Source organism: Ambystoma mexicanum, chromosome 12 (assembly GCF_040938575.1).
Source record: "Ambystoma mexicanum isolate Mex_15411 chromosome 12, UKY_AmexF1_1, whole genome shotgun sequence".
Taxonomy (NCBI): domain Eukaryota; kingdom Metazoa; phylum Chordata; class Amphibia; order Caudata; family Ambystomatidae; genus Ambystoma; species Ambystoma mexicanum.
This window is the reverse complement of record NC_090936.1, coordinates 519,741,195-519,765,642: the sequence shown is the minus strand read 5'-3', so window position 1 is coordinate 519,765,642 and position 24,448 is coordinate 519,741,195. Positions and strand designations below refer to the sequence as shown.

General features: G+C 44.3%; 1 protein-coding gene across 1 annotated transcript in view; it reads left to right on the top strand.

The window, feature by feature from the left end:
- Positions 1-24,448, top strand: part of LOC138513733 (uncharacterized) — a 440,991-nt gene that overhangs the window by 139,018 nt on the left and 277,525 nt on the right. Inside the window, exons 4-5 of the mRNA XM_069628814.1 lie at positions 6,083-6,257; positions 12,480-12,591. Of these exons, the coding sequence (XP_069484915.1) occupies positions 6,083-6,257; positions 12,480-12,591 (287 nt within the window). The remainder of the gene's footprint in view (positions 1-6,082; positions 6,258-12,479; positions 12,592-24,448) is intronic.

The window sequence follows — 24,448 nt, the reverse complement described above, 5'->3', positions numbered from 1 at the left end:
CGCCTTCGACCTGCTTGACCACCAGCGCTTGCAACAAGCAATGGAGAAGGTCGCAAATTGTTCCAAGGAATCCATAAGCTGGTTAACATCCTTTTTAGAAAACAGAATATCCAGAGTACACTGGGGCGACAAATTCTCCTCCGAATTTAACATCTTTTGCGGGGTTCCACAGGGAGCTAGTCTATCCCCTTTACTTTTCAATCTGTACATCCGGCTTCTATGTGAGCTACTACAACAACTCCAGATATTCTTCACCAACTATGCTGATGATACTCAGCTGGTCCTGGAACTGACTGGGGATTACGCTAAAGATAGTAAGACTCTAAATTCACTCTACGGTAACATTGAAGACTGGATGGACAATAACTGGATGTGCCTGAACGGAAACCAAACCAAATGAATGGTATTCGGTTCTACTCAGGCACGTGCCAAACTTTCAGCGGAATATCAGGTTTTCAAAATCACAGGGACCCTTATCCCAGTGACAGACAAGGTTAAAACTTTAGGCATGACGCTGGAAGTATCTCTCAATTCTGATGCCCAGGTGACCTATGTTAGTAAAAATTGTAACTACTACATCCGGCTACTTAAAGCCACCAGACCACTATTGAGTGAGAAAAACAGCGCCACAATTGCAAGAGCGACCGTCATGTCACGTCTAGACTATGGTAATGCTCTCGTGGTAGGAGCTAGTAAGCAGAACATCCAAAAATTTCAACTGGTCCAGAACAACGCGATCAGAATGGTCAAAAAGAAATCAAGAAGTGAACATATAAGTGAAGCTAGACGAGACCTTCACTAGATGAGAATAGAGGAACGTATTCAATTCAAGCCTATGTGCCATACTCGCAAGTGCTTATATGGCAAGGCACCTGCCTACATGAAGTCCAAACTCACGTTTTACCATCCTCGTAGGGCATTAAGATCAGAGGCAAATGGATTCATAACACCCCTGAAATTCAAGAAAGAACTCGGCTTGGGCAGAGCTTTCCCGAACCGAGCAGCCTCCAACTGGAACAAATTACCTAAGCACATTAGATTGGAGTCCAACCTTCTGGTCTTTCGCAAAAAACTCCAAACAGAGCTCTTCAAGTAATCCCTCGTCTAGGCCACTCTGAATCAGCTAACTGGTATAAATCTGTCTGCCGTCCCGTCGCCTCTTTTGATACTTTATCTTTTTTATTTGAACACTTGTATTTAATGAATTTATATAGCATTTTAATCCAAAACATACATGAGGAACAAGCAAGATACAACAAGCATACATAACAATTGAATTAAACCAGAAAGCAGTACAAAAAACAATTTACATTTTGGAAGAGGATTGGGGAGAAGAGAGGGACCAGGGTATAAGAGGAAGTAGGAGGAAGAGCAGTGGTGAAAGCAGAAGTAAGGGGGGGAAGAGTGGAAGACTTGCCAATCATTGTTGAATAATCTTTTCTTTTGTTCTCTCCCTTTCCCTCCCACTTATTCTCAGTAACATATACTGCCGGTCATGGTATGTTTTCATTGGTCCCGCTCACATGGATGATTGTTTCTATATTTCATTTATTGGTTGTCCCCATTCTAATACTCCTGTACAGCCTTGAAAAAGACTCTACGAGTTGAAGCACCTGCCTGCGGTTATGGATGTTGGCTTTACTGATTTTCTTGTCTAGTTTAGTGAACAGGTTTATTAAATCACGTATTAAGCTTACAAATTCAATGTGCTGTTTTTTTTTTAAAATAGCAATGTGGTAATATGCCAGAATTTAGCAACAGAATTTGATTTGCTGCTGTATATATGACTCGGCGCTTGGTGATCACTGGATTTTTCTGGTATATAATTTTATGCATTAGGGGCTCCAGAGTGTGCTTGGGCAATCCTGGAAATGTGGTGGCGCCTTGCCCTGGCATCTCCTTTTGTTGTATCCCAGGTCAAATTCAATCTTGCTAATTCTGCAACTGCCAATTTGCGAGTAAATACTGGTGTAGTCGAGAATAGATTGAATCATTTATTTAATGTGTTTTTACCTCATTTTTTTAACCACCGTTTCTTTTTACTGCCAATTTTCATTTTCTTTTACAGAATGTTTAAGTCCTTTCACCTGCAAAATACAGTGGGGCACCCCTTGCACCACCCAATGTCCCCTCTTGATCGCCCCACTTTCAACTCTATTTCCCCTTTCCCAAACCAACCATCTGTTGTTTTCATATTTAAATGTTTTGTGAATATATCGAAATGAATGTACTGCACTTAGAAATGTGTGGTGATATTCTGCAGTGGAGTCACTGGGCAGTGAATAATGTTCGTAACCGAAAGTAAAGGAATTGAGTGGTCAAATAATATTGAAACTCTTGACACCGTGATATTAAAAAGGTCGTAGTTTGTAACGTGCCAAAAAGAAGCGCAGTGCCTTGCATGGTAGCAGATGGTATTATTTAGACGGCGTAAAACAGTGGTCCAAATTGCATCCCTTTAAAAGGTACTCATGGTTTACAAGAGAACAACAATGTTGACTCTAATATCTGTGGGGGAACTGGCACAATCCTGGCGTGGGTTTCCCAATCATAACATTGCATGGAGAAGCATATTTCTTTCTGAGTCACTTTAGCTGAATGACACTTCAGTGTTGTCATTAAACGCCTGAAGAATTTTGTTTCCTGCAAATATCTACAAACTTCTGTCGATGGAAAATCTAGTCCATTTTCATACAATTGCAAACTGGCACGTTTAATGAAAAATGCAGGATGTGCTCCTTAAAGGAGGGTTCTTGAAAGGATCAGCACACTTTACTCAGCCTTTTTGGAAATGGCGGCTTTGTTACATCAGGTGTGCAACTAATAGCATATACTCTGCAAAACACTTCAGTCACGTTGTGCTGCTCGTATGGCGTAATAGAAGACTTGAAACAATGAGAATATGCTCAACACCTTAATTATTACCTGTGGTTCGGGTGTAGGAATACCTGGAGGGTAGGAGGGGCCATCAGGGGGTAAAAGAAACATAGGGCAGTCTTCTGGGCCTAGCTATTCCCAGGGGTCAAGTCCTTAAAAAAAAAATAAAAAAAAAAAAGTGAATTTAGTGTCACCAGAAATTAGCATATCAAGGTGAACTCTGAAAAAACTGGGCGGGGGGGGGGGAGGGGGGGGGGGGGGAAATCCGTCCACCTTCATGTACCCTAGATTTGAGCGCTGGTTTTGTCCCTAAAACAGAATTTGACTATTGCATTTTTATAAACGTTTGCATAATTTATGAAAGAGCCGAGAGATTCTGGTTCATCACAACTATTGTGGTGGTGTAATAATCAATGACACATACGTTTTAACAAGGTTCAAACACCGAATTGGATTCACCCACCTGAAGTCTTCTCTTGTGCGGTTTCCTTCTGAACAGGAAGAAAATGGGGAAATACCTAGAAACCCCTCCGCTGACCGGAACTGAATGATCCGGTCCGCGGTTGGACCTCCAGGGAAAACCCCCCAAAAGGGGAAAAAGCCCTTTGCAGGGAAGGGCTGCTTGAGTTTGCAGTGTCCAGAGAACCGCCTTCCTTTTCAGGTCTGAATGGTATTTATTTCAAGGTGGTCAAGTCTGTTCACAAGGATGATAGGTGCTGATAGGTGCTAATGAGGATTGAAGAACAAATACAGAGGTAAAAATCTACTTCACTACCAAAGGAGATACCCTGAACTAGGAGGAAACCAAGAGAACTCCAATAGTAAAAATGTGGCTTACCCTGATTAAGGAATCGGAAATCTCCGAAAGTCGGAGGAAGTGGTCTTTGAAGCAGGAAGCTAAGGAGCAGTCACCAGGGGACTGTAAAGAAGGAACAAGGAACCGAGGGGTTTTCAAGGCTTGATAATACCAAGTTACTATAGAGAAAATCTTACTGAAACTGAGACTGAATTCACATTACCCTCAGGGAAGAAAGGCGAAGAATGGTGTGTTCTGGAAGTTGGAAGTACTTAGGATCGGAAAGGGCGCATTCCCCATAGATCAAGTTAAACATCTGACATCTAGAAAAATAGAGGGAATAATGGTAAAAATAATGGTGAAATGGGAACGCTAATTGGATGCCCTGCGACCTGGGGGAAAGAGCGGGGAGAGTGGAAATACTAAACCGCTAATGAAACTTAGCCGCTGCGTGCTGGTTATCGGGAGTGGCGTCTCCGTCATGCAGTGAAAGGGAAAGTAAACCCCACCGTAAACGGTCCTTTGTTTGCCCAGCTCCGAGCTAAGAAACAAATAGAAACACAGACCGATTATAACTGCAGGGACCCCCTGATCTAATGCAAATGGGATACTGCAGGGTCCTTAGCAAGTAGAGAAAACGAACTCACGAAGCGTGGCTGATCTCTCTGTAGAGTAGCAACGCACTGGAGCACCTTCCGTGTATCCTGATATGCGTTGTGTGCGTCAGGAGGTGGGGCTCCCAGCACGTCGTCGGCAGTCGGAATCCCTAGTCCGTTGCTGGCATTCAGAAACTCCTCCATATTGTGAAGAGGAATCGAACTCTGTGTAGTAGATTACTATCTCATGGATGGCATTCATCACAGGTGGCTAGAAATTAGATATTCTGGGAGTATGAGGGTAGACCATCTTTTGCAATGTGAATGGAGGTGGTGATGTGTGAGAAGTCTGGATTTAAGCATGGTTATACATTTGGTGACTATGAAATAATGTGCGGACCTTTCAATTACTTTTGCTTGATTTTACTACTGTTAGCTGAATAAGCATATCTATCTATACATATATTTGTGAAAGTGTGTTTGTATAGTGTGTTTGTATGTTCGGGGGTTGGCTCCAGCCCCATAACAGTTGGTGGGCTGAAATGTTGGCCCACAGTTGGGATACCAGTCTAGGGTGTACTGGCGATGGTGAAATTTAACCAACTCCACCCATTCGCCCTGCACAGGGCGGGGTCTGGCCCTGTGCTATCAGTATAAGCAGTTTCGGGAGATTGCTGATTTTGCGAGTGTTGACTTCAGCCCCATAACAGTTGGTGGGCTTAAATGTTGAACCAAGGTCAGCATACCAGTCCGGGGTATACTGGTAATTAGTGAAATCTAACCAACCCCACCATTCGCCCTGCACTGAGCGGGGTCTGGCCCTGTGCCAGCAGTATAGGCGATTTCGGGGAGATTGCTGATTTTGCGAGTATTCCAAAATAGGACGTTAGTTTACAAGGTTGCATACCAGTCTGGGGTGTTCTGATGATAGTGAAATTTGACCAACCCCACCCATTCGCCCTCCACAGGGGTGGAGCAACGGTCCAGCCCTGTGCTATCAGAATAGGTGATTTCGGGAGATTGCTGATTTGGGGATTTTTCAAAAATAGAAAGTTATGACACAATAAAACATTCACAAGGCTACAGCAGACCCCCACATACATACCCGGGCAACGCTGGGTGGTACCGCTAGTATATATATGTTAAAGGATTTGGATGTCTGGTCTGTGTAGCCTACCTCCTTTCCCATTAACCCTTCCCTGCCATTCCTGTTTTAAATAAAAAAAGGCCCCTTAGAAAGTGCCATAAATGTGATAATGTATCACGTGTTCAAGTGCTGGACGTATTGCTCTATGTAATCGGGCTGTGTTACTTTGCTGTTATATGATTACTTCTCAAATGAAGCTTTACGGCAAAAATAGAAATTCTGAATGGCCGTGGATGCATTTAAACAAGCCAGGGCTCCCACTATAATTGCAATGTTTGTAGGTTTGTTTTCTATATTTTAAACGGGTTTCTTTTATATCCAGCTTTTTACAGCAGGGCAAAAAGAATTTCAGGTGGGAAATCTCACTAGGGTCATTAATGCCCACAGCCTTAAACACCAATACACTTTAGAAAGTTATTTAATCTTTCTAATCTCTCCTGGTGTGCTTGTCTTGAAGACAGTTGGTGGGAGGTGGCAGTATTAACCAGCACCTACAAGGTACTAGGAGCGGCACAAGGGTGGTTGTGTGCAGTGAACATTTCTTGCTCTCCTGGATGATTAAGCTTGGCCCTGAAGAGCATGTTGCCAACTACAGAACGGTTTCTGGGGGCAATTAGTTGATTGGATAACTTTCCTGACTAACTCCTTTGCAATCTTGTCTTTCAGCATGGCCAAAGAGGTGGAGGGCATAGTTCGTCAGAATGGCTCTGTGCCGGCCACTGTAGGAGTGCTACACGGGAGAGTGCACGTTGGCCTCAGTGACTCCGAGCTGGACTTTCTGGCAGAGAGTAAAGAAGCTGTCAAAGTGTCGCGGAGAGACCTTCCCTATGTGCTCAGTAAGGTAGCGTCTAGCTTTGTTGATGACTGTTCGACTGACTTGTGTGGTCATTGAAGTTTGTGACAACCGTTATCTTTTCAAAACCCAACTACTGTGTTTGTTAATGTGTTCTTTACATTCCATGGTGTTTCTTGATAAAACCAGACGTGAATCCTCCCGTCTAGGCAGCATTCCCACTGCCCATCCTCATGTGAAGGTCAATCGTCATTTCGTGACCCTCCTCACTAAAAGTCAAGCAGTTTTAAATATTTGGTGTCTAATATCATGATCACAGGATCACATTGTGGCCCTGTTCATATATAGATTCTTGGGTGATCAGTAATCCTATTTAGACCCAGAGAGCACTAGGTACCTCAACTAGCATGACGTTTGAGTGTGTGTAAAGTATTCCTCCTGCCTTTCAGCTGAAAAGTGTGAGCCTGTAAGCCTGTATGATCCGTTTTCTCTTTTGCAGTGTTATCACACATTGTCTTAAAGAGTGCAATATATTCTCCCACACATACCATTTCTGGGATTATCTTGCATTTTTTCTGGCAAGCAAAATTTGCTCCAAAACAAGAATGCTGCAGTGTTTTGCAGGAAAATGCCAGCACTACAGTCCCTTCAAAACTCAGTTTCTTTCAAAGTTGGCAGCAAGAGTGCATGACCTGGCGAGTGAGCAAAATGGCCACCTGAACTGAAAGCACCCAAGGGCTGCCAACTGGAATAAGCTTCTGCATGGATATACAGTTCCTCGTGCAGGAGTGGTGGTGCCCCCAGGTTCCAGTGTGAAATGCTACGAGGGATGGCGTGGGTTCAACAATGCCATGAAGGAAATAGTGGCAGTGCTGCCGAGCTGAGCTACTGCTCTCCACTTAATAACATTGACTCCTGTTCTCTGCGTCTCTTCCCACATATTGCCTGCCCTGAGAGGAAGCCCATAGGCATGTGCTGGACTCGTGGCATGCACACAGCCTGCACATGTGTGGACCATGTCCCTCCCTCCTTCATTCCATCTAAGTTGTGACAGGAGGCAGGAGCTGGGGGGGGGAGCTAGCGGGTCCTTGTGGAGCTCGAAGAAAGTGAGTTATGGGTGCTGGCAACAATAGCCAGCCCTCACTCTGGTCTCAGTAGGGTGACCAGATTTAAAAAGTAAACCGAGAAAGGGCAACTAACATAAAAGTAGGACTGACTATTGAAGTGGCTGCTGTTGGATGTCAGCTGGACCTCCCTGTAGGGTGAGGGAGCTCTGGTGCGCCATCCGTGGGCCTTCAGGCCATGGTGCCGATAAATGAAGCATGTCCACACAGTCTGAGGGTTAGCTGGGAACTACCTGTTTGTCTTCCAGCTCTTTAACTCTGTGTCACGTCCCGCGTGCGCGGTGACATGACGCGTACACAACTGCTGTTAAGACACTACACTTCAGAAGCGGTTGGAGGAGAAGGAAGTGGATTAAGAGTCTAAGGGTACAAACTACCACTATCTTAATGCGTAAAATGCAGCATTTCTTCTGTGTGAGATTGTGCATTCCTACCTGCCAGCTATGAGGACCTACTACCAAAAACCGGGACCACTGCCTTTTCCAATGGAAACATAATCTTGAGAAAGGGGGACAGAGCACCCATTTCCTGAACAGTCCTGGCAAAACTGGGAAGTCTTGTCACCCTCGCTCTGGAGGAATGATTTACATGTATTTCTGCAGAAACCAGGCGACATTAAGTGGGTGCCTGTGAGGATCCCTTTTCTCTCGCTCTGAGTTGATGGACACTTTTTTGAATCAACATTATGTATACGTCACCAAGCGAACGTGGTGACGTAGAATAAATGCTGTGGCGCACCTCCGGCAATGAAAGGGCAGTCACGGGCGAACGCAGCATTCGTGTGGATGTGTGTTTGTGCAGCTGCTTAAGTGCCCCCACTACGCCGGCTCCAGGCCCTACCTCCACCGGGCTGGAGTGCCGGGCAGCGCAGCAGAGACGCACACAACACTGGTGACGAAGGACATGGCCTAGGCGGGCAGCAGCACACAGAAGAAAAAAAAATCCATATTTGAATAAGCACGACGAAACGAAACCATGCCAGCATGGCAGAAACACAAAGTATGTCAAAACGCACATGCGTTTCTCTCATTGACCCTTCAGATCAGTGCAGAACAAGGAAAGGAAAAACAGTCAACACTGCAAAGGGATAGTTGCATAGGATGGCGCACCAGAGCTTATGTTAGTTGCCCCCGACATGTCTCTTAAACAAGGCCCATCCACCCCTGCCAGACTGGCACCTACATTTAGCCCAAATCCAACACCATGTTGACAAGGACATATGGGCATGGCCCCTTTTGACTCCTATTTGGAACCATAGTCAGTCGGACCAAGATGGCCACTATTGATTCAGAAATTCAAAATGGACATGGGACTTTATGGTCATTACTACCCCCAATAAAATGCGGTCTCACCTGTATTGGAGATGACACACTACACATTTTCACCTCGCTCCCACGGGCGCCGGACAGAGATGAGTATAAATCCACGAAAGACACTCTCACGCATCATGTCATACCCAAACTCAACCCAGATTATAAAATCTTACATTTCTGCACGACAGTCCAGAACAAGGCAGAGACACTCAACACCTATCACACCCAGCTGCGGCGACTAGCACAGTTGGGCGAGTTTGATGCAGACAAGGAAATAATATTCCAAATCAATGGGATGCACTCAGAGAAGTTGAGGAGGATCCTACTGAGTGAAAAGGTTAATCCTCTATGCTGCATCCTGGAATACGGCCGCCAGAGAGAACTTTCAGATGCACGAGCAGCTGCATGACCACGACCCTGCATAGACCACAGCTTTCGCCAGCCCAAAAGATTACGGCAGACAGATCGACCACCACCACAAGGAGAGGACCATGGGCCCACCCGTACGGCGACCCAAAATCTCTGGCCCCAACGACCTGCGGATGGTGTGATGAGCGACGACACGGAAGTCGGAACTGCCCAGCACAGGGCATCATGTGCAGCGCCTTTGGCCGCCTTGACCACTACACAAAGGTATGCCGATCCTCGGGCAACCCCACTGACCAACGCTCTCCAACAGGGAAAACAACGTCCATAGACCAGAAGCAAGCAATGGCGCGGCAGGTCGAGGCCAAGAACAACTCCTCATCGGCGGAGTTGCAAGACGAAGAAAGCAGGTCAATGGCGGTGATTGCGCACACCAGACCAAGAAGAAAAAAGGGAAAATACATCTCATTTCGGCACTGGTGCAAGGTGACCAGAAGGCTAAGAAAAAGAAAAAAGGCCCAGATGCAACTTCCTAGTGGGGGAAAACAAGGTGACGACGATCGACACAGGAGCTTTGGTGAACGTGATGCCCCTCGCTACTCTATGCACAATGGTTCCCCAACCAATACTGAAGGCCACTAACACACGGCTGTATGCACATGGCAGCAGGAACCCCCTCCCAGTGGCTGGGCGATCCCGGGCTACACTCAGCAGGGCCGGGGGGGGGGCCAATGACCCAGTCAAAGATAAGTTGTGGATGCAGGCATTGAATGCCTACTCAGTTGGGACTCGGCAGAGGACCTGGGACTGATCAAGTTCATCTGCGACATCTCAGATGACAATGAAATCCCTGACCACCTGCAGTACGGCACCAGAGGACACCCTTCAACATGCAGGACCTAGTAGCCAAAGAACTACATGACCTGTAGAAGGACGCCATCCTTACACATCCCACACGGTAGACGGTAGCCAGATAAAGGTGGCACACTTTAGCCTCGCAACTCCCCTCATTCGCATTTCGGTAGGAGTCCGCAGTCTTTTTAAGGTCACTCTCTTGATTCCGGCTGCCCTTTTGTTTTTTTGTTGTGTAAAATGTTTAGAGGCAAAATCAACTTGCATACTTTGAACGTAAATGAAGGTCCCTCTTTGCATTCAGAAAAACATACACCTTCTGTCCCAAATGCAGTCTAAAAAATGCCCCAGAAACGGCCAAAAAGTAGAACGCCAACAGCAACGAGCCCCTTCTAGTGAATAGTACATGTTATATTTATTTTCTTCTCCATTTTCTTACTATGTGCACCTACATGGTTCACCCAATCAGAAGGCCTGTGTACATTCATCCCCCATTGTCATTAACATGTAATGTCATCTGATGGATCCTTCCTTTTGAGCACAAGAACGTTTGTTTAAAATAATATGTTCATCAAAATGTTTTTTTTTTAATTTCCATGCATATCTGTTCCTTTCTGTGGCAACATGTTGGAAATAATCTTGCCCTTGACTGACTCACATAGCAGCAATGATGCTTTTGTCTATCGAGCTCATACGTTGTGATATCGAACTTGCTCACTGCAAGTTTTATTCTGCATTCCCTCCTCTTATTACAGTTTAACCATTGCGTGGCGAAGCCATTCTCTGGGTTCTGAGTTTTAGTAATGTGTCACACTGATTTTTTGGGTTTTTTTTTTTGTGTGTCTCAAAATGCATTCTTTAAAGCAATTTGCCTCTGCAGCATAGGACAGCAATTGTTAATTTGGGTTAATAGCAAAGATGCATTCCGTGTTATCTTTTTGTATTTACATATGAGGGTGTCCATATTAGTATTTTTTTCCTTTAATGCATCTCCCTTACATTACTCACCCGTATCATGGTACTCCTTTGGCCTTTTGTCCTGACATGCCCCCCTTTTTATTTCCTGTTAGCTTTTGGTATTTACATATCAGAGTGGGCATATTACTGACAATGTGTGAATGTTCTTGTAATACCTGTCCCTTAAAGATCACCTCTATCATGGCACTCCTTTAATCATTGGCCTTTTGTCCTGACGCTCCCCATCCAGTGGGTAACTGTAGCATCTCGGGGAGATTTTTAAGAGACTTACTTCTGAAATCTTTGAGTCCACGTTACTTCAAAACCTCTGTGACCGGACGTCTTCCTTTGGGCTCTTGGATTAACCATGGGGGGTCTTGCTTCCATTGGTCTGTTGTTGCGGGTCTCCATTGCAGACCCTTGGTGTACTTTGGAACAGTGACGTCTTTGGCCTCCGATGTTAGAGCTCCAATCTGCAATCTCCAGGTCAGCCGGGCGGGGAGCAGTCTTTGGTGACTTCCTAAAATGGTTACACTCCTCTTCCCCTGGGTCTTTCTGACGCTCCTCTGGCATTGAGTGGGACTCTATGCTGGCCCTACACTTCTCACATAGACTAACATTGGGGACCACTCAATCTAAATTAAGCTCCATATGTGGTGGGTGGCCGGGGGAGGGGGGGGTGGATTTAATAATTAACAGGCCTGTGTGAACCACCCAAGGTCCTGTCGGAATTTGCTGGGCAAATGCACATCTGTTTGGCCATATTGGGTTACGTTTCTGAATGCTTTCTATTTTTAAAAAGGCATTGCTCATCCCTGTACTGTAGATATTGTCTTTGTGCAACTTATCTATAATGAATATATTTTTATAAATATATTGTTTCTTAATAGTGTTTATGGTACCATTCTTCTCCTTCAAAAGACTGTGCCTTGACTGCACACACATTGAGAAGACAGACCCCAGAAACTAGGATAGGCTGAAATATTTGGGACATATAAATAGAGCCTTTGGAAAATCTCCCCAACATTGAAAGAGATTTTTGAACCCCTATGGTTCTCAACTCCTACCTTTCAGCCTTCTGAATTCATTAAAATGAGTACCAACGAAAATTGCAATCAAACATATTACAGCATTTAGAAGCATGAGGAATCCAGCATGAACTGATGTATACAAATATTATTATTGGCCCCTATTTTAACATTTCAATGTTTAATAAGTTAATGGAACAGTTTAACATTTATCGGCTACTAAAGTCATTGTAGATTCTGAGTGAACTTTTGTGTAGTGACAGATTTTGTACTAACTTCTCATTGCCCTTTTACATTTTTGGTCCCTGATTTCTAGCATGTCCTTGAGATACTTTTATGCCATTGGTCTTTGGAGACAGACTTGCCTCCATATAAGGTGTATACAGGGCATTAAGTATGATTTACAATGTCCATGGTATAGTTCCAAATCTTTTGACACCTACACCTGTTGAAATTGGGTGAGAGATAATGATTTAGGGCCAACATAAGGTCCCCTATTGTTCCTCTGCTGGTGGTGCCCATGGTCAATTGCCTTGAATTGCCTTAATGTAGCACGAATCCTGCATGTAAACCCACAGAGCCAATGAAGATGATAGGCAGTCAGCTTTTCCTGGTTCACTTTCCCAACAGGGCCTCTCTGGAGGGACAACTGTTTCAGGGACCATCATTGCTGCGCAGAAGGCTGGAATCCCTATTTTTGTTACAGGTGGGATCGGAGGAGTCCATCGTGGTGCAGAGACAAGTAAGAAATGGTATTGCCTATCTTCTATGCAACTATCCCTTAGATAATTGTTTCAATTCTCACTTTATCACTCTGCCTCTTGATCCAGTTCCTTGATTTGCCTCAAGTTGGTTGATAAAAATTTGTCTGTGGGATGTAGCATGCAGGGATGCATTGGGTTTTCCAGGCTAGAGAAACTATATGCATGAGGAGGGAGTCTACCTTCAGGGATGTGACACACTGCCCCCATATTCTTTCTCCACTTGGCGTCCAGCCTGGGTATCTGCAGCCAATGGCCAAAATCAGAAAGGGGCTGCTCCTGTTTGGGCCGGGAAGGACCTTCGGCTAGAATCCCTGCTCATGCCTGGACTTCACCAAGCTCACCCTTTCGGGACTTATTCTTCTGCGCAGAGCGATCCTTCCACCCACTGACTAGCCATTCACTGCAGAGCTTTTTTTTACCTTGCAGGACCTAGGAACATTGCTTTTTGGGATCTGTTAAATGTCATTTGGTTACCTATAGCCCAACTAGGACCTTAAACTGCTTCTTCTCAGCCAGCCGTCCACCCCTTTCCTTTCTGCTCATTCACCTACCATCTCTCTCCCTTGGGCTGCACACTTTCTTCATTGTCTTCACTTGCCTATTTCTTCTGCACTCTGTCATGCATCTTACCTTTGCTGTATTCCTCTTTCAATTCACTGTTCTCCTTCCCAACTCTCAAAGCCTTTAGCCTCAACTTGGTGCAAGTTCTGCATCAGTCTTCAGCCTCCCCATCTTCCTTCCTCTCTGCACCGCTCAAATAAGACGCTCCAGTGCTCTCAGGATCGCCAACCTCATATATCCCCCTCGCCTACTGCAAAATGCCTGCTCCTCTCCCCCACCTATCACTCTCTCTGTTGACCTATGGAATGCACAATCCTAACTGTAACAAGTCGTGCTACATCACTGACCACTTTGACTCTGATCACCCCCAACGGCCACTTCTTTCTATCACAGAAACCTGGATCTGCCCTCACGACTCTGCTACAGTAGTAGCTCTCCACACTGACTGCTACCTTCTCCCACTTTCCCAGACCTGTTTAAAAGGGCGGCAGTGTGGGGTTCCTTATCAATAAGGCTCTCAACACTGCCCTTCTACTCCCCTCTGACATCAACTCTTCCTCTTTTGAATATGCCACTATTCAACTTCTCCCTCCTACTCCCCTAACTGTTCTGGCTCTCTATTGACCCCCTGGTCCTCTCAACCTATTCTGACCCTTCTCCCTGTGTCGCTTCCTACCGACATCCTCGTTGTCATGCTGGGGGAATTTATAACCTTCCCAAGCTCTCTAAAGCCACTTGACTTGAACCAAAATCCCTCCTGACCACTTCCTCTACTCCCTCCATAACCAGCCTACCCACTCTGGTGGGAAGTCGCTTGACCTTGTCTCTCTCACTCTCTCTCTCTAATTCTCTCTCCTCCACTGACCTCTCCCTCTGAGCACACCATTGTTCACTTAGCATCTCAATCTCTCCGCCTTCTACGCCTCCTCCTCTTTCCTCTTCAATGGTTAAGAGGAAATTCAGGCAGGACTATCTTGCCCCTTAACTTGATGATGTGAGGACATCTCTGTCTCTTTCCTCTATTCATGCCTATTCCATTGAGCATGCCTTTTCTGACTTTTCACTATGCCCTGAAGGGGGGTAGTTTGGAATTGAAAATGTGCTAATTGAGTAGGCACTGCAAACTGCATGTGTAAACACGGTTTCTTGCCCATGCAAGTGAGACTTTAGGCTTAACTATTCATGTCCTTGTAGTCCTCGCCTAGTGTGTAGTTCTGCTTGCCTTCATATCTCTCACTTCTGACGTATTTCCCTTTTGTAATATATAAGCATCTTTTAGGCTCTGACTTTCTTAGGAAAAGCAGCTTTAGCAGATGGAAGCCATCATATTCTAGTCTGCTCACCTGCCCCAGATCGTGTGTGAACCTTTGAGGCGTACTTTTAGCTCAACTAAATGTATCACTTTATACTGTCCTCCCTGATAAGTCTCAATATGTTAGAACGCAGCTGATATCTAGGACTTGTATAGTCTAGCTTTGTTCTGTGCTCTAGCACCTTGAAGTGTCTCTTGGGGTAGATAAAATTACCAATAAAGATCTCAGATGAAATAACTGGACATACTCAAAGAATATGGCAAAGTACTACTTTATTCTCAATTTAATAAAGCTGGGTCAACTGGCAGACATCGGACGGATGCTTGAATTCTCACAAATAACCTTGATTACACAGAAGTCTTATACCACAATATGCACCATCTATGATGTCATCCTACGTGACAAACCATAAAACTTATTAGCGGGAGGAATTGCTTTACGGGAACATGTCTAATTATAGAATGTATATGGGTTAGTGCTTCATTGGCTGTCTCTTATCTATGAGACACACCACAAACTACCTCAATACGTATAATACTGATTCTAGCGAAATAATGGCAGCAGATTGGTCTATGCAACATTGTATAGCAGGTTGCCCCATAGACCCACTGATTGGTTGGCATTCTCACCCAACCTTGGACTTTTGGCTCAGCTAGCAGCATGTAAGTGAAACTAAACCCAGGTGCTTGAATCACGTTCGATTACTCCCCACTTTCCCAATAAGGCCATCATCTCTCATCAGTCCGGCCATGCGTCAAAGTTTCCCAGCTGTAGTGGACCTTGTAGCCTGCTCTCTGTTCTGGGCCATTCAAGGGAGTACAAGCACATCACTATCTTCATCCGAGCCTTGTTTGTTTGTATGTTGTTTTTTTATGGCACACCAAAACCCGAGGGTAACTGGGCACAAGCAGTACAAGGAGACTTTAACCTTGGTAATGAATAGCCCTTGTTTTTTACTTCTGAGTCACATGTGACAAGACCATGAATTTGTCAATTTCAGCCTCTTATTTACTGCCATTTGATTTAAACATACTGAGTGTCATTGCTCCTCTTGGCCTCTAGAGACTTTTATAGACTTTATACACTTTTAATTGTCCAATACTTGGCTCTTGCAGATGTTTTCTTCTTTGTTAATCTAAGAGAAATATGTCTCATCCATTGCTTATAGGTCTGCCTTCCTTTGTGCTTTGCATCCTTGATCCCAAGCCAACATAGACTCCTTTTGTTTTGCACACAAAGTTCTCCTTCTAGCGTCTCCTGACTCTGCAACCCAGATCTGTTTCTGAGGTAGCTGAATTGAATATTAACATGAGCCAGCGTCCATTTTCCAACTATGGCCGTCCTTGCCACTTTATATGTTCCTCTATAGCAAGCTTCTATCTATCTTTTCTACCTTGAGCTGCTGCGTATTTACACTTATTGGTCAGCAAGTACTTTGACTGCTTTTGTATTCATGATTACTTTATAGTTTCGTACATGTTTCTCTTATTGCTTCAGTTACATTGTTACGCTTAAGTATTTTCTTATTATGTCCTTGTATAGCTTCTTTATGACATCACTCTGCTGTCAGATTTCACGCATCGCTCCATGATTTCAAGGCGAGGGTACATTTGATACGGCTGTCTGAGTGCATATCGCCTCTTGTACACTGGATGTGGTATAGGCATAACGCATGGAGTCTCACATAAGGCCCTTCTCCTGCTGTTCCATTATGACGGCGGTGAGGGGGCTGGAGTTGGGGTAAATGGGTCCAACTGCTGCTCTACATTCCTCCGTCTGGTAGAGACCTCGACCACATTCCTCTCTTAATTCTCCTTTATCATCTCTTCATAGTGTCATTTCTTTGGGACCCATATCTTTGTCCCCCCCTCAAGTGTCCTGCATTCTTTAGATGTTCATCCACATTCCAGGTCATGTAGCGGCAATCTCCTGATGGTTGTGAGAACCCTAATGGTGTTCTCCCAGTTAGTCCCCCTTTATCCTAATCACCGAACCCAGTTCCTCGCCTCCCAGTAAGAAAACATAAAGGAGTGTACAAACTCTCCGAGAACTACCTGTCCCACAATACCTCAGATACTGACAACAAAAGAGAATGTAGGGAAATGGGAGGAAAATACTCAGTCTTAAGACTTAAGATTTCCCTCTTTCTCCTATTCATGCCAGAACCATCTCCTCTTTAGTCGGGGGTCACTTACCTTCATACCCCATGTCCACCTCCTCAATCACTGGGACGAAGAAGGGCAAGCAAAGAGGAAGGATTTCCCATAGGGATCAACCGGGACCAGCTTCCTATGGAGAAAGGCCATGTTGTTATCTTAATGAAGTCTGGCAAAGTTCATTTTAATCATCCATACCTGATTTCGCTTAACCAATATGCAGAGTATAAAAGGTGTGGATCTAAACAGCATAGTGAGTGAACTGGGAACCTACTTCATACTTGGGAGACCGCAAGGACCGCTGGACTAGAAGCGAGGAAGAGCACAGCGTGCCAGATCGCCAAGTCGCTGAGCGAGCTCCACTGCAGCATGGCAAGGTATCCATGCCTCCTGAGAGCTGGAACCAGGCAAAGAACTGGCTACGGACATTGTGTGAACAAGTGCTCGTTCCCCTGGGGTAAAGAGAGCCCAGGTATCGGAGGGGCAGTGAGAGTGAGCCCTCCTACCAAGGCTGAAGGAAGGAAATTGTTACAGTTCCACATGGCAACCGGTGAGCGTCCAATGCTCAGAGGAGCCCAGTTTGCTTGTGCGTCACGATTTAGTCAACACAACTAAAGGAACATTTTGTGTATATATGTGAATTACATTGCCACCAAGGAAAGGGCACATGAGAGCAAGATTTTCGAAAGCCAAGTAAGAGAAAGAACACTATACAAAGGGTGCAGAAGCAGTGCATTCTGGAACTAGATGTTCAAAGTATGTGAATATAAAGAAATGGAAAGAGAGAAAGAATGTGCAAGTGATAAAGTATAAAGAGAAAGAGGCAAGAACAAAGCTTTGTGATTTGTGGTCCAAAAGTAAAATGTGAAACTGAAGGACCAGTGACATAAGACAAAGCCAGGATGTCAGGAGGGTCCCTGCACAGGGCTAGGGAAAAGATACTGTGTGTTTTTGAAAGGCCGTGATATTAGGAAGTAAGAATGAACTATTCAAATTGGGATGTCGAAGTGGTCCTGCAGAGGTCTGTAGAAAAAAAGCCACACACATTTGAAGTCTTCAACCTCATCAAACGGTCCAAGCCTGCCTGAGGAAGACCGAAGGTGTAATAAGTTAGAGGAAGGGAGCCCCTAAAGGAGATGACTTAAGCTTGGGTAAGGGAACCCCTGCAAGTGTTTTGTTTTGCTGTGAAAGGTCTGAGCCCAATTGAGGGAGACCAATGTGAACTTTTCCTTTGAATGATGTGAGCCTGACAGAGGGGGACCAACGTGAACTATTTTTCTTAACTGTATATTGGAAGTTGGAAAGTAAGACTTAAGCATGGAAGGGCAGGCGGGCCTCGATCCACGTCTTGAACTGCCTTTTTGTTAAGAGCCTGAACCAGTGTGTCATCTTGCCTACAGGGACCGCCTTACTCTGTGCTGTCCAACATGGGGAGGAGAGCTGACTCAGCCATATTTATTCTTTTTACACCGACTTTCCTTTCCATACATATTTTCCTTTTTACACTTTTTGTACACTATATATGGCAGGCATTCAGGCATTAAATTTTTATTAGTGTAGGCCATTTAGATTTGACAGACTGACTGGGACTGTTTTATTTATTATTTGATGGTCGATTACTCCCATTTTAGCTATAGGGCAAAGTAGGAGTTTCTCTAACCCCATTGAAACTTCTATAAACATCTTACAAATGGTATCCTTTCTGTCAGTGTTGTACATGTAATACCATGACTCCCTCATATGCTGGACAGAATATGCATCATCCTACATATTTCTTATGATCCTTAGGGTAGTAGAACTTCATTCCTGGAGGTGCAAGGGTACTTTCCTTTATATTCTCATTGGTACTTTCCTAATTTTACTTTCCTCATTTGCATCTGCTCACCAGTTTGACCGTCTATCAATCATGATCTTCATCCCAATAGCTTTCTTGGCTTTCTTCTGGCATTGTGCCAAGATGATCAATATAAGACAAAATTGTGACAATACAAACACTGGTACTGTTACAAGTAATTTGGTCCTCCTCGGTCTTGGCTACTTCCACCATTTTTGTGTGCGTGGTCGGGAACATTGTTATTGCTTCTGTCAAAGTCTCATTGTCTTTATCATGGGCAAGTGTAAATGTACAGCAAGAAGGCCCAATTTTGGTGCACACATTGCTGTAATTAAGTCCAGGACATAACTGTTCTGGAGCACCATAAGTGTGATTGCCCTCAACTCTTCTCTGATCGCATTAAATCCTTTTATGGTTGTATTGATTGTTTGCAGCAGCTCCCATCTGGTGATTTGCAGCCACTTGACATCTGAATTCCTAGCAGGAATATAACTGTAAATATCAACTTATGCTCATCTGCAATGTCATAATAGGCTTCTGTTGATTTTGCTGAGAAGTAATTATCTCTTCCCTGTCTGCTTCAATGAAAAAACCTTTTCTTCATCAGGTGCTTGTCCATTTTTGGGAAGTCTGTAATCTGCAGGTCACTTTGTGGCACTACAAAGGCTGTTATGCTTATCAGTACCAATGAACAAACTCCTCTCCATTTTGGTGGCACATTTATAAATGCTCTTGATCCACAGGCCAAATAATGGTCCATCAGGACTGCTGTTCCTGCCTTCATGCCTGGTACATAGAAAACTCTGCCATACTTGCGGTTTTCTTCAACTTACACTGTGCCATTATTTCTGAAGCATAAAGACACATTCTTCAGGGGTAGTATCTACAATGGTCCCCCTCATCATCGACTCATGTCAACAATGTTACAAGCCTAGGCCATTGGGTTTTGCATTCCTTTCTGCATTTATGCCGCAACTACTTCCCATTGTCCGGTTAATGATGTTGCTTTGCACACAACCAATCCTTCAGCCCATCCTTCAGTAGTAAGCATTGTTCCTTTAATGTGTAGTTGACCTCTTTCCCAGCAGTCTCGTATTGCCTTCTTATCCTTGCATTGTTACATCTTATGTTCTTTAATCTTGGTTCCTGCTCCATTCATTCCAGGCTGTTTGTATTTTATTATTTGATGGATTGTTTCTGGCTTTTCTCTTGACTTTGTCCTATACATAATTGTATTCTCTTTGAGATATCGCTTTATTCATCCACACTATAAATGCTGTTCTGCCTTGGAACTGTCCTCTGGTTAGGTAAAGTGCAAGGTGTGCCGGGCAATGTGCCTTTTTCACTAATACTTCTGTTGCTTTAAAATATTCAAAGGTTCCCAAAGCATAAGGTATAAGGGATCACACATAGCAGCTTTCATCTGACTAACTTTTTCCCACCTTTTTCATGTGCTGATACCATAGGGTATTTTTTAAATGGGCCGAATTATCAAGATACACATTTATATCTTCATGATCTTCCCCAACCTCCCTTTTGAATCGAAATAAATGCCTAATAGGATTATAGAAAATGCTGTTTGTGATTTCATCAGGGGCAATCATAAATGTTTCATTGTTACCCACCATATCTGTATTGTTTCTTATAACATGTCTAAATGTCATAATAATCAGGAGGAAAAAACAAATCATTATGCAGAAGGACACCACAATTATTATTCCATGGAAACTCATCGATTTTCTTTATGGCAATGAGCCTTTTATATTCTGAAACCTCCTCAATTTTGCTCAGACTTTGAATATGTAACTGCAAGTCTCTGTGAATCACACATTTTTATATCAAGAACTGCAAGATGATCACAATAATTATTCTAAAAATAATAAAATAGTTCTTAGGATTTCCAAGAAACGTTGTGACTTTGACATATCTTTTTATTAGAGATGGATGAGACTGTGATATGTAGGAAAAAACAGCCTACAATAATATGTGTAATGTTCTTGCAATAGGTTACATAAAGATAAAGTGTGCGTTTCTTTGTTCAGCTCTGGCAATAAGTTGACTCCTTGTTAAATGTTAAAAGATATTGGCCTTTAGTCTAAGGTGCTGCTGTGTTCTTCACTTTCCTTGTCTTCACTCTTGACCATAGAATGAGTTTGCATATGCAGAATTTCTTCTCTTGCTTCACAGTGGGTAGTTTCAGGAGGGGTCAGGGTTTCACTTTTACATGGCTTGATGTCGTGCAAATGAAGCCTGGCACTTTGTCTTTTTAACTTGGCTGCTGTGGGTGTGACTTCTTCCACCTCGTACGGACCTTCAAAGCGGGGAGTACTCCAAGTGCGTACAAACTTTCGTACCAGATCCTGGCCTCCCGGGTATAGAATTGGTTGTTTTAACAAATTCTCTGCTTCAATGGGTTGATTGTCTTTGTTGCTTCTCTTTGGCCCCTCCCTTTTGTTTCTTGACTTGTTGAGACATGAAAGAAGCACTTGCAGTCATTGTTGTTGGGTAATCATGCATCTCCTCACCTAGTGCATTCGCTACACTATGGGCATCAGTTTTTAACCTAGTTGGAGGAGCAAGGCAGGTTCATATCAGCGTCCAGTCACCAACTCATGAGGAGTTAGATGGTGATCTGAGCCAGGCCGTTTCCTTAAAGCGTATAATGCATTGTACCCTGCTTTAGGGTAATCTTGAACTTTGCAATCATTTCCTTCAATAATCCATTTAATCGTTCACAAACACCATTCACATGTGGGTGATAAACGGAGGACAATGTATGCTTAATGCCTAATGGAAGAACTATTTGTTTGAACAACTCATTTACAAAATGCGGTCCATTGTCAGACCGCAAAACCTCACGCCCCATCTTGGAAAGACTTCACGCACAAGGAACTTGGAAGCGTACATGGCATTGGGGTGTGTGCATGGACCTGCCTGGATCCATCTATAAAAAGGACACACCACGACCAGCATGTATCTGTAACTGTTGCATATTGGCAGCATATGTACATGCACAGGGTAATGGAGCTGCTCCAGCGTTGAGCTCAATAATGCGAGAGCATAACTGGCTTTCCAGTGCTATTCTGTCTCTAAATTTCCTCAGTGAGGGATAAAGAACACCCCTGCTTCTTCCATAATTCCCTCTCTTCTTGTGGTGCTCACCCCTCTATCTGAATTAAATGGCCAATAGACCGCATGTTAAAGCCCTCTGTCCTATCATCTTAACACTTTCTATTTCAAAATTAGAAATGGTTGGGAAATAGTTGTCATGTCCACACAAAACCACACCATCTAGTGATGGCGGCAATGGGTCACGTCACTCACCTATGTCCCTTTGGGACCCATAAACGCAGGGGCCCTGGCTGGACTCAGTCCTGGCACCTTTGGTGATTTGGCCTTTGGCGCCAGCCTCATAAAGAGATGTAAGCAGGAACACTTTATTTTACTGCAGGAATGCTTTTATTTTACAAGAACTTTCCAGGAGCTGAAAGCCTTTATTCCAGAGAACATCCTCATGTGCTGACTCATCAGGTGTGGCTCCCTAGGCCTGGTCTTCATGTGCTGACTCATTGGGTGTGGCAGGCAGGCTGAACCTGGTGGGCGTGGCTTCAGAAGCTCAGCTATATAAGATGCTCCATTCTTAAGGCGGGTGCTTCGCGTTACTGTGCCCTCGCGTGCAACGTGATGTTCACCGCCGCTTCAACCAATTTACTTACCTTTGAAACCAGGCCTTCTCCTGCGTACTCACCTCCAGGAAATCGGTGCTTCATCGCTTCATCTGCAGACTCATCTCCTGACATCCATTGATCTTGATCCTGACGCTGCAGCACCGGGCTCTGCATCCACAAACTCGGACCCTGTGAAGAAGAAGAAAGACAAGGTTACAACATCCGTCCTAGGGCCGTGCCGCATTTGAACCCTGTGCGCCCCCTAGTCAAGAATTTACCAGCTACTGTACAGCTGCAGCTTCGTCCCTCTTTACCTCCGGCTGCCGCCTCGAGCTATGCAGCTTCTGCCGGGCCGGCAACATCACCTGCAAGGGAAGAAAGCAAAAGAGCAAACTTCAAAAGCGGAACGGACAGCAATACAAGACAACAAACTTTACAATACAACAAAAACAGATGAGGAAAGACAAAGGCAAACAGGAACACTTACCTGAAGTATAGTGGCTAAGTCGCAGCAGGACTGGACTACCATGTGCAAGGGTCCAGTGAAGGAACTCGGTCCAGATCATACAAGTGCCCCTGCCAGAAGGAGCAGGACGGAGTGCGCGCCAAAACTAATCAACAGGTGAGCTTTCCAGGGACAGCGCATCCCACAGGTACCACAGTTTGGGAGAAGGGGTCTGTAAGGGCATCAGGCGCACAAGCTGGCATACTCACACCCCCTATTCTCCACGCAGGAGCAGTTCCGAGCAGCATCACCTATTACCACCAGTCACCACATAAGCGCAGAGGGTGAAGTCGGACCCGAGCGACCTCACCCCTGGGAAGGCTGCAACTGTGCCCCAACGCCTCCGCAGAGACCAGGTGAGCGTAACAATAGGATGCCTTTTTGGCTTCTATATCTGCTGCTTTGTTTCCGTGAGAAATTAAATCTGTGCTTTTAGAATGCGCTGCACATTTTACGACTGCTAGAGTCGATGGGAGTGCTAGTACTTCAATAGGTTTATCCAATAGTGCTGCATGTTGCACTGGAGTGCCGTCTGCACGGAGGAAGCCCCTCCTTTCCCAGAGTGACAGACCTGCGTGTGTAGTTGATGTCACATAGGCAGAGTCAGAGTACACTGTCACTTCCTCATCTTGGAATTTCTGAAGCACAGCGACATGCACCACCAATTCTGCGGCCTGTGCTGAGCAATGCGAAGCCAATATTGTGCTTGTCACTACCTCAAATTCACCCTCTTGGACTACTGCTGATCCAGTATGCCTTTCACCGGTCATTTGGTCAGTTCTTGAAGACCCATCTTTGAAAACCACTTCCTCCCCCTTCCGAGAGCATTTTCTCTAGCTTGGGGGATTTCGTTAGTTTTCATTATACGTTGTGCAATCATGTACATAATCCTCCCCTACTGCTTCAGGTATGAACGTTGCTGAATTTACTGTCTTACATCTGAACATTTTAATCGCAAGATTCAATATAATTACCTTGTATCCTGATACTCTTTTTGTGGTCAATGTACTTTTGGGTTTCTCTAAAATTGCAAATAATATATGCTCTAAAAATAATCTTAACTGAACACCCCATTGTTCTACTCGAAGCTTTTTCCGTCGTGAATGCAGCAGCAGCTAAAGACTGCTCACAAGGATAATTCCTTTTCATAACTGGATCTAAAATCCCACTATAGTCCGCTTATGGTTTGTGACCATGTCCTAATGTAATTTTCTGTGTAAGGACTGCTGTCATGACTTCTCCATTTGAATGGGAAAATAAATACAATTATTCATGGTAATCTGGAAATCCCAACAAAGGTGCTGTACTGATCGCCTTTTTTAATTCTTCAAATCCTTCAGTCAGCTTATCTGTCTATATTATTTTTCTCTTGCCCACTTGTGCTTCCTTAAGCCCTTTTAAAAGTGGTCAAATATGGGTACTGTAATCAAAAACCCAGGCCCTGCAATAATTATATAGGCCTAACAATTGTTGCATTTCTCTCACTGTTTTAGGTTCTGATCTCTTCATAATCACTTCTGCTCTTTCAGGCATCACTTTCCTCCACTCATGAGAAAGCAACTGTCCTATACACAAGACCTCTTCCTGACAGTATTGTTGCTGCTCTTTGTCCACTTTGTCATTTCTCTGAGAGGATAGTCATACGCTTAATTGAATCTTCTCTACATATTTCATCTGTCTCGCTGCACACCAAAATGTCGTGCAGATATTGAACTTTCTAGCTGAACATTGCCTAAGTCCGTCTGGAGACTCTATTAACGATTGAAGGGGACTCACAGTATCCCTGAGGTCATTGAGA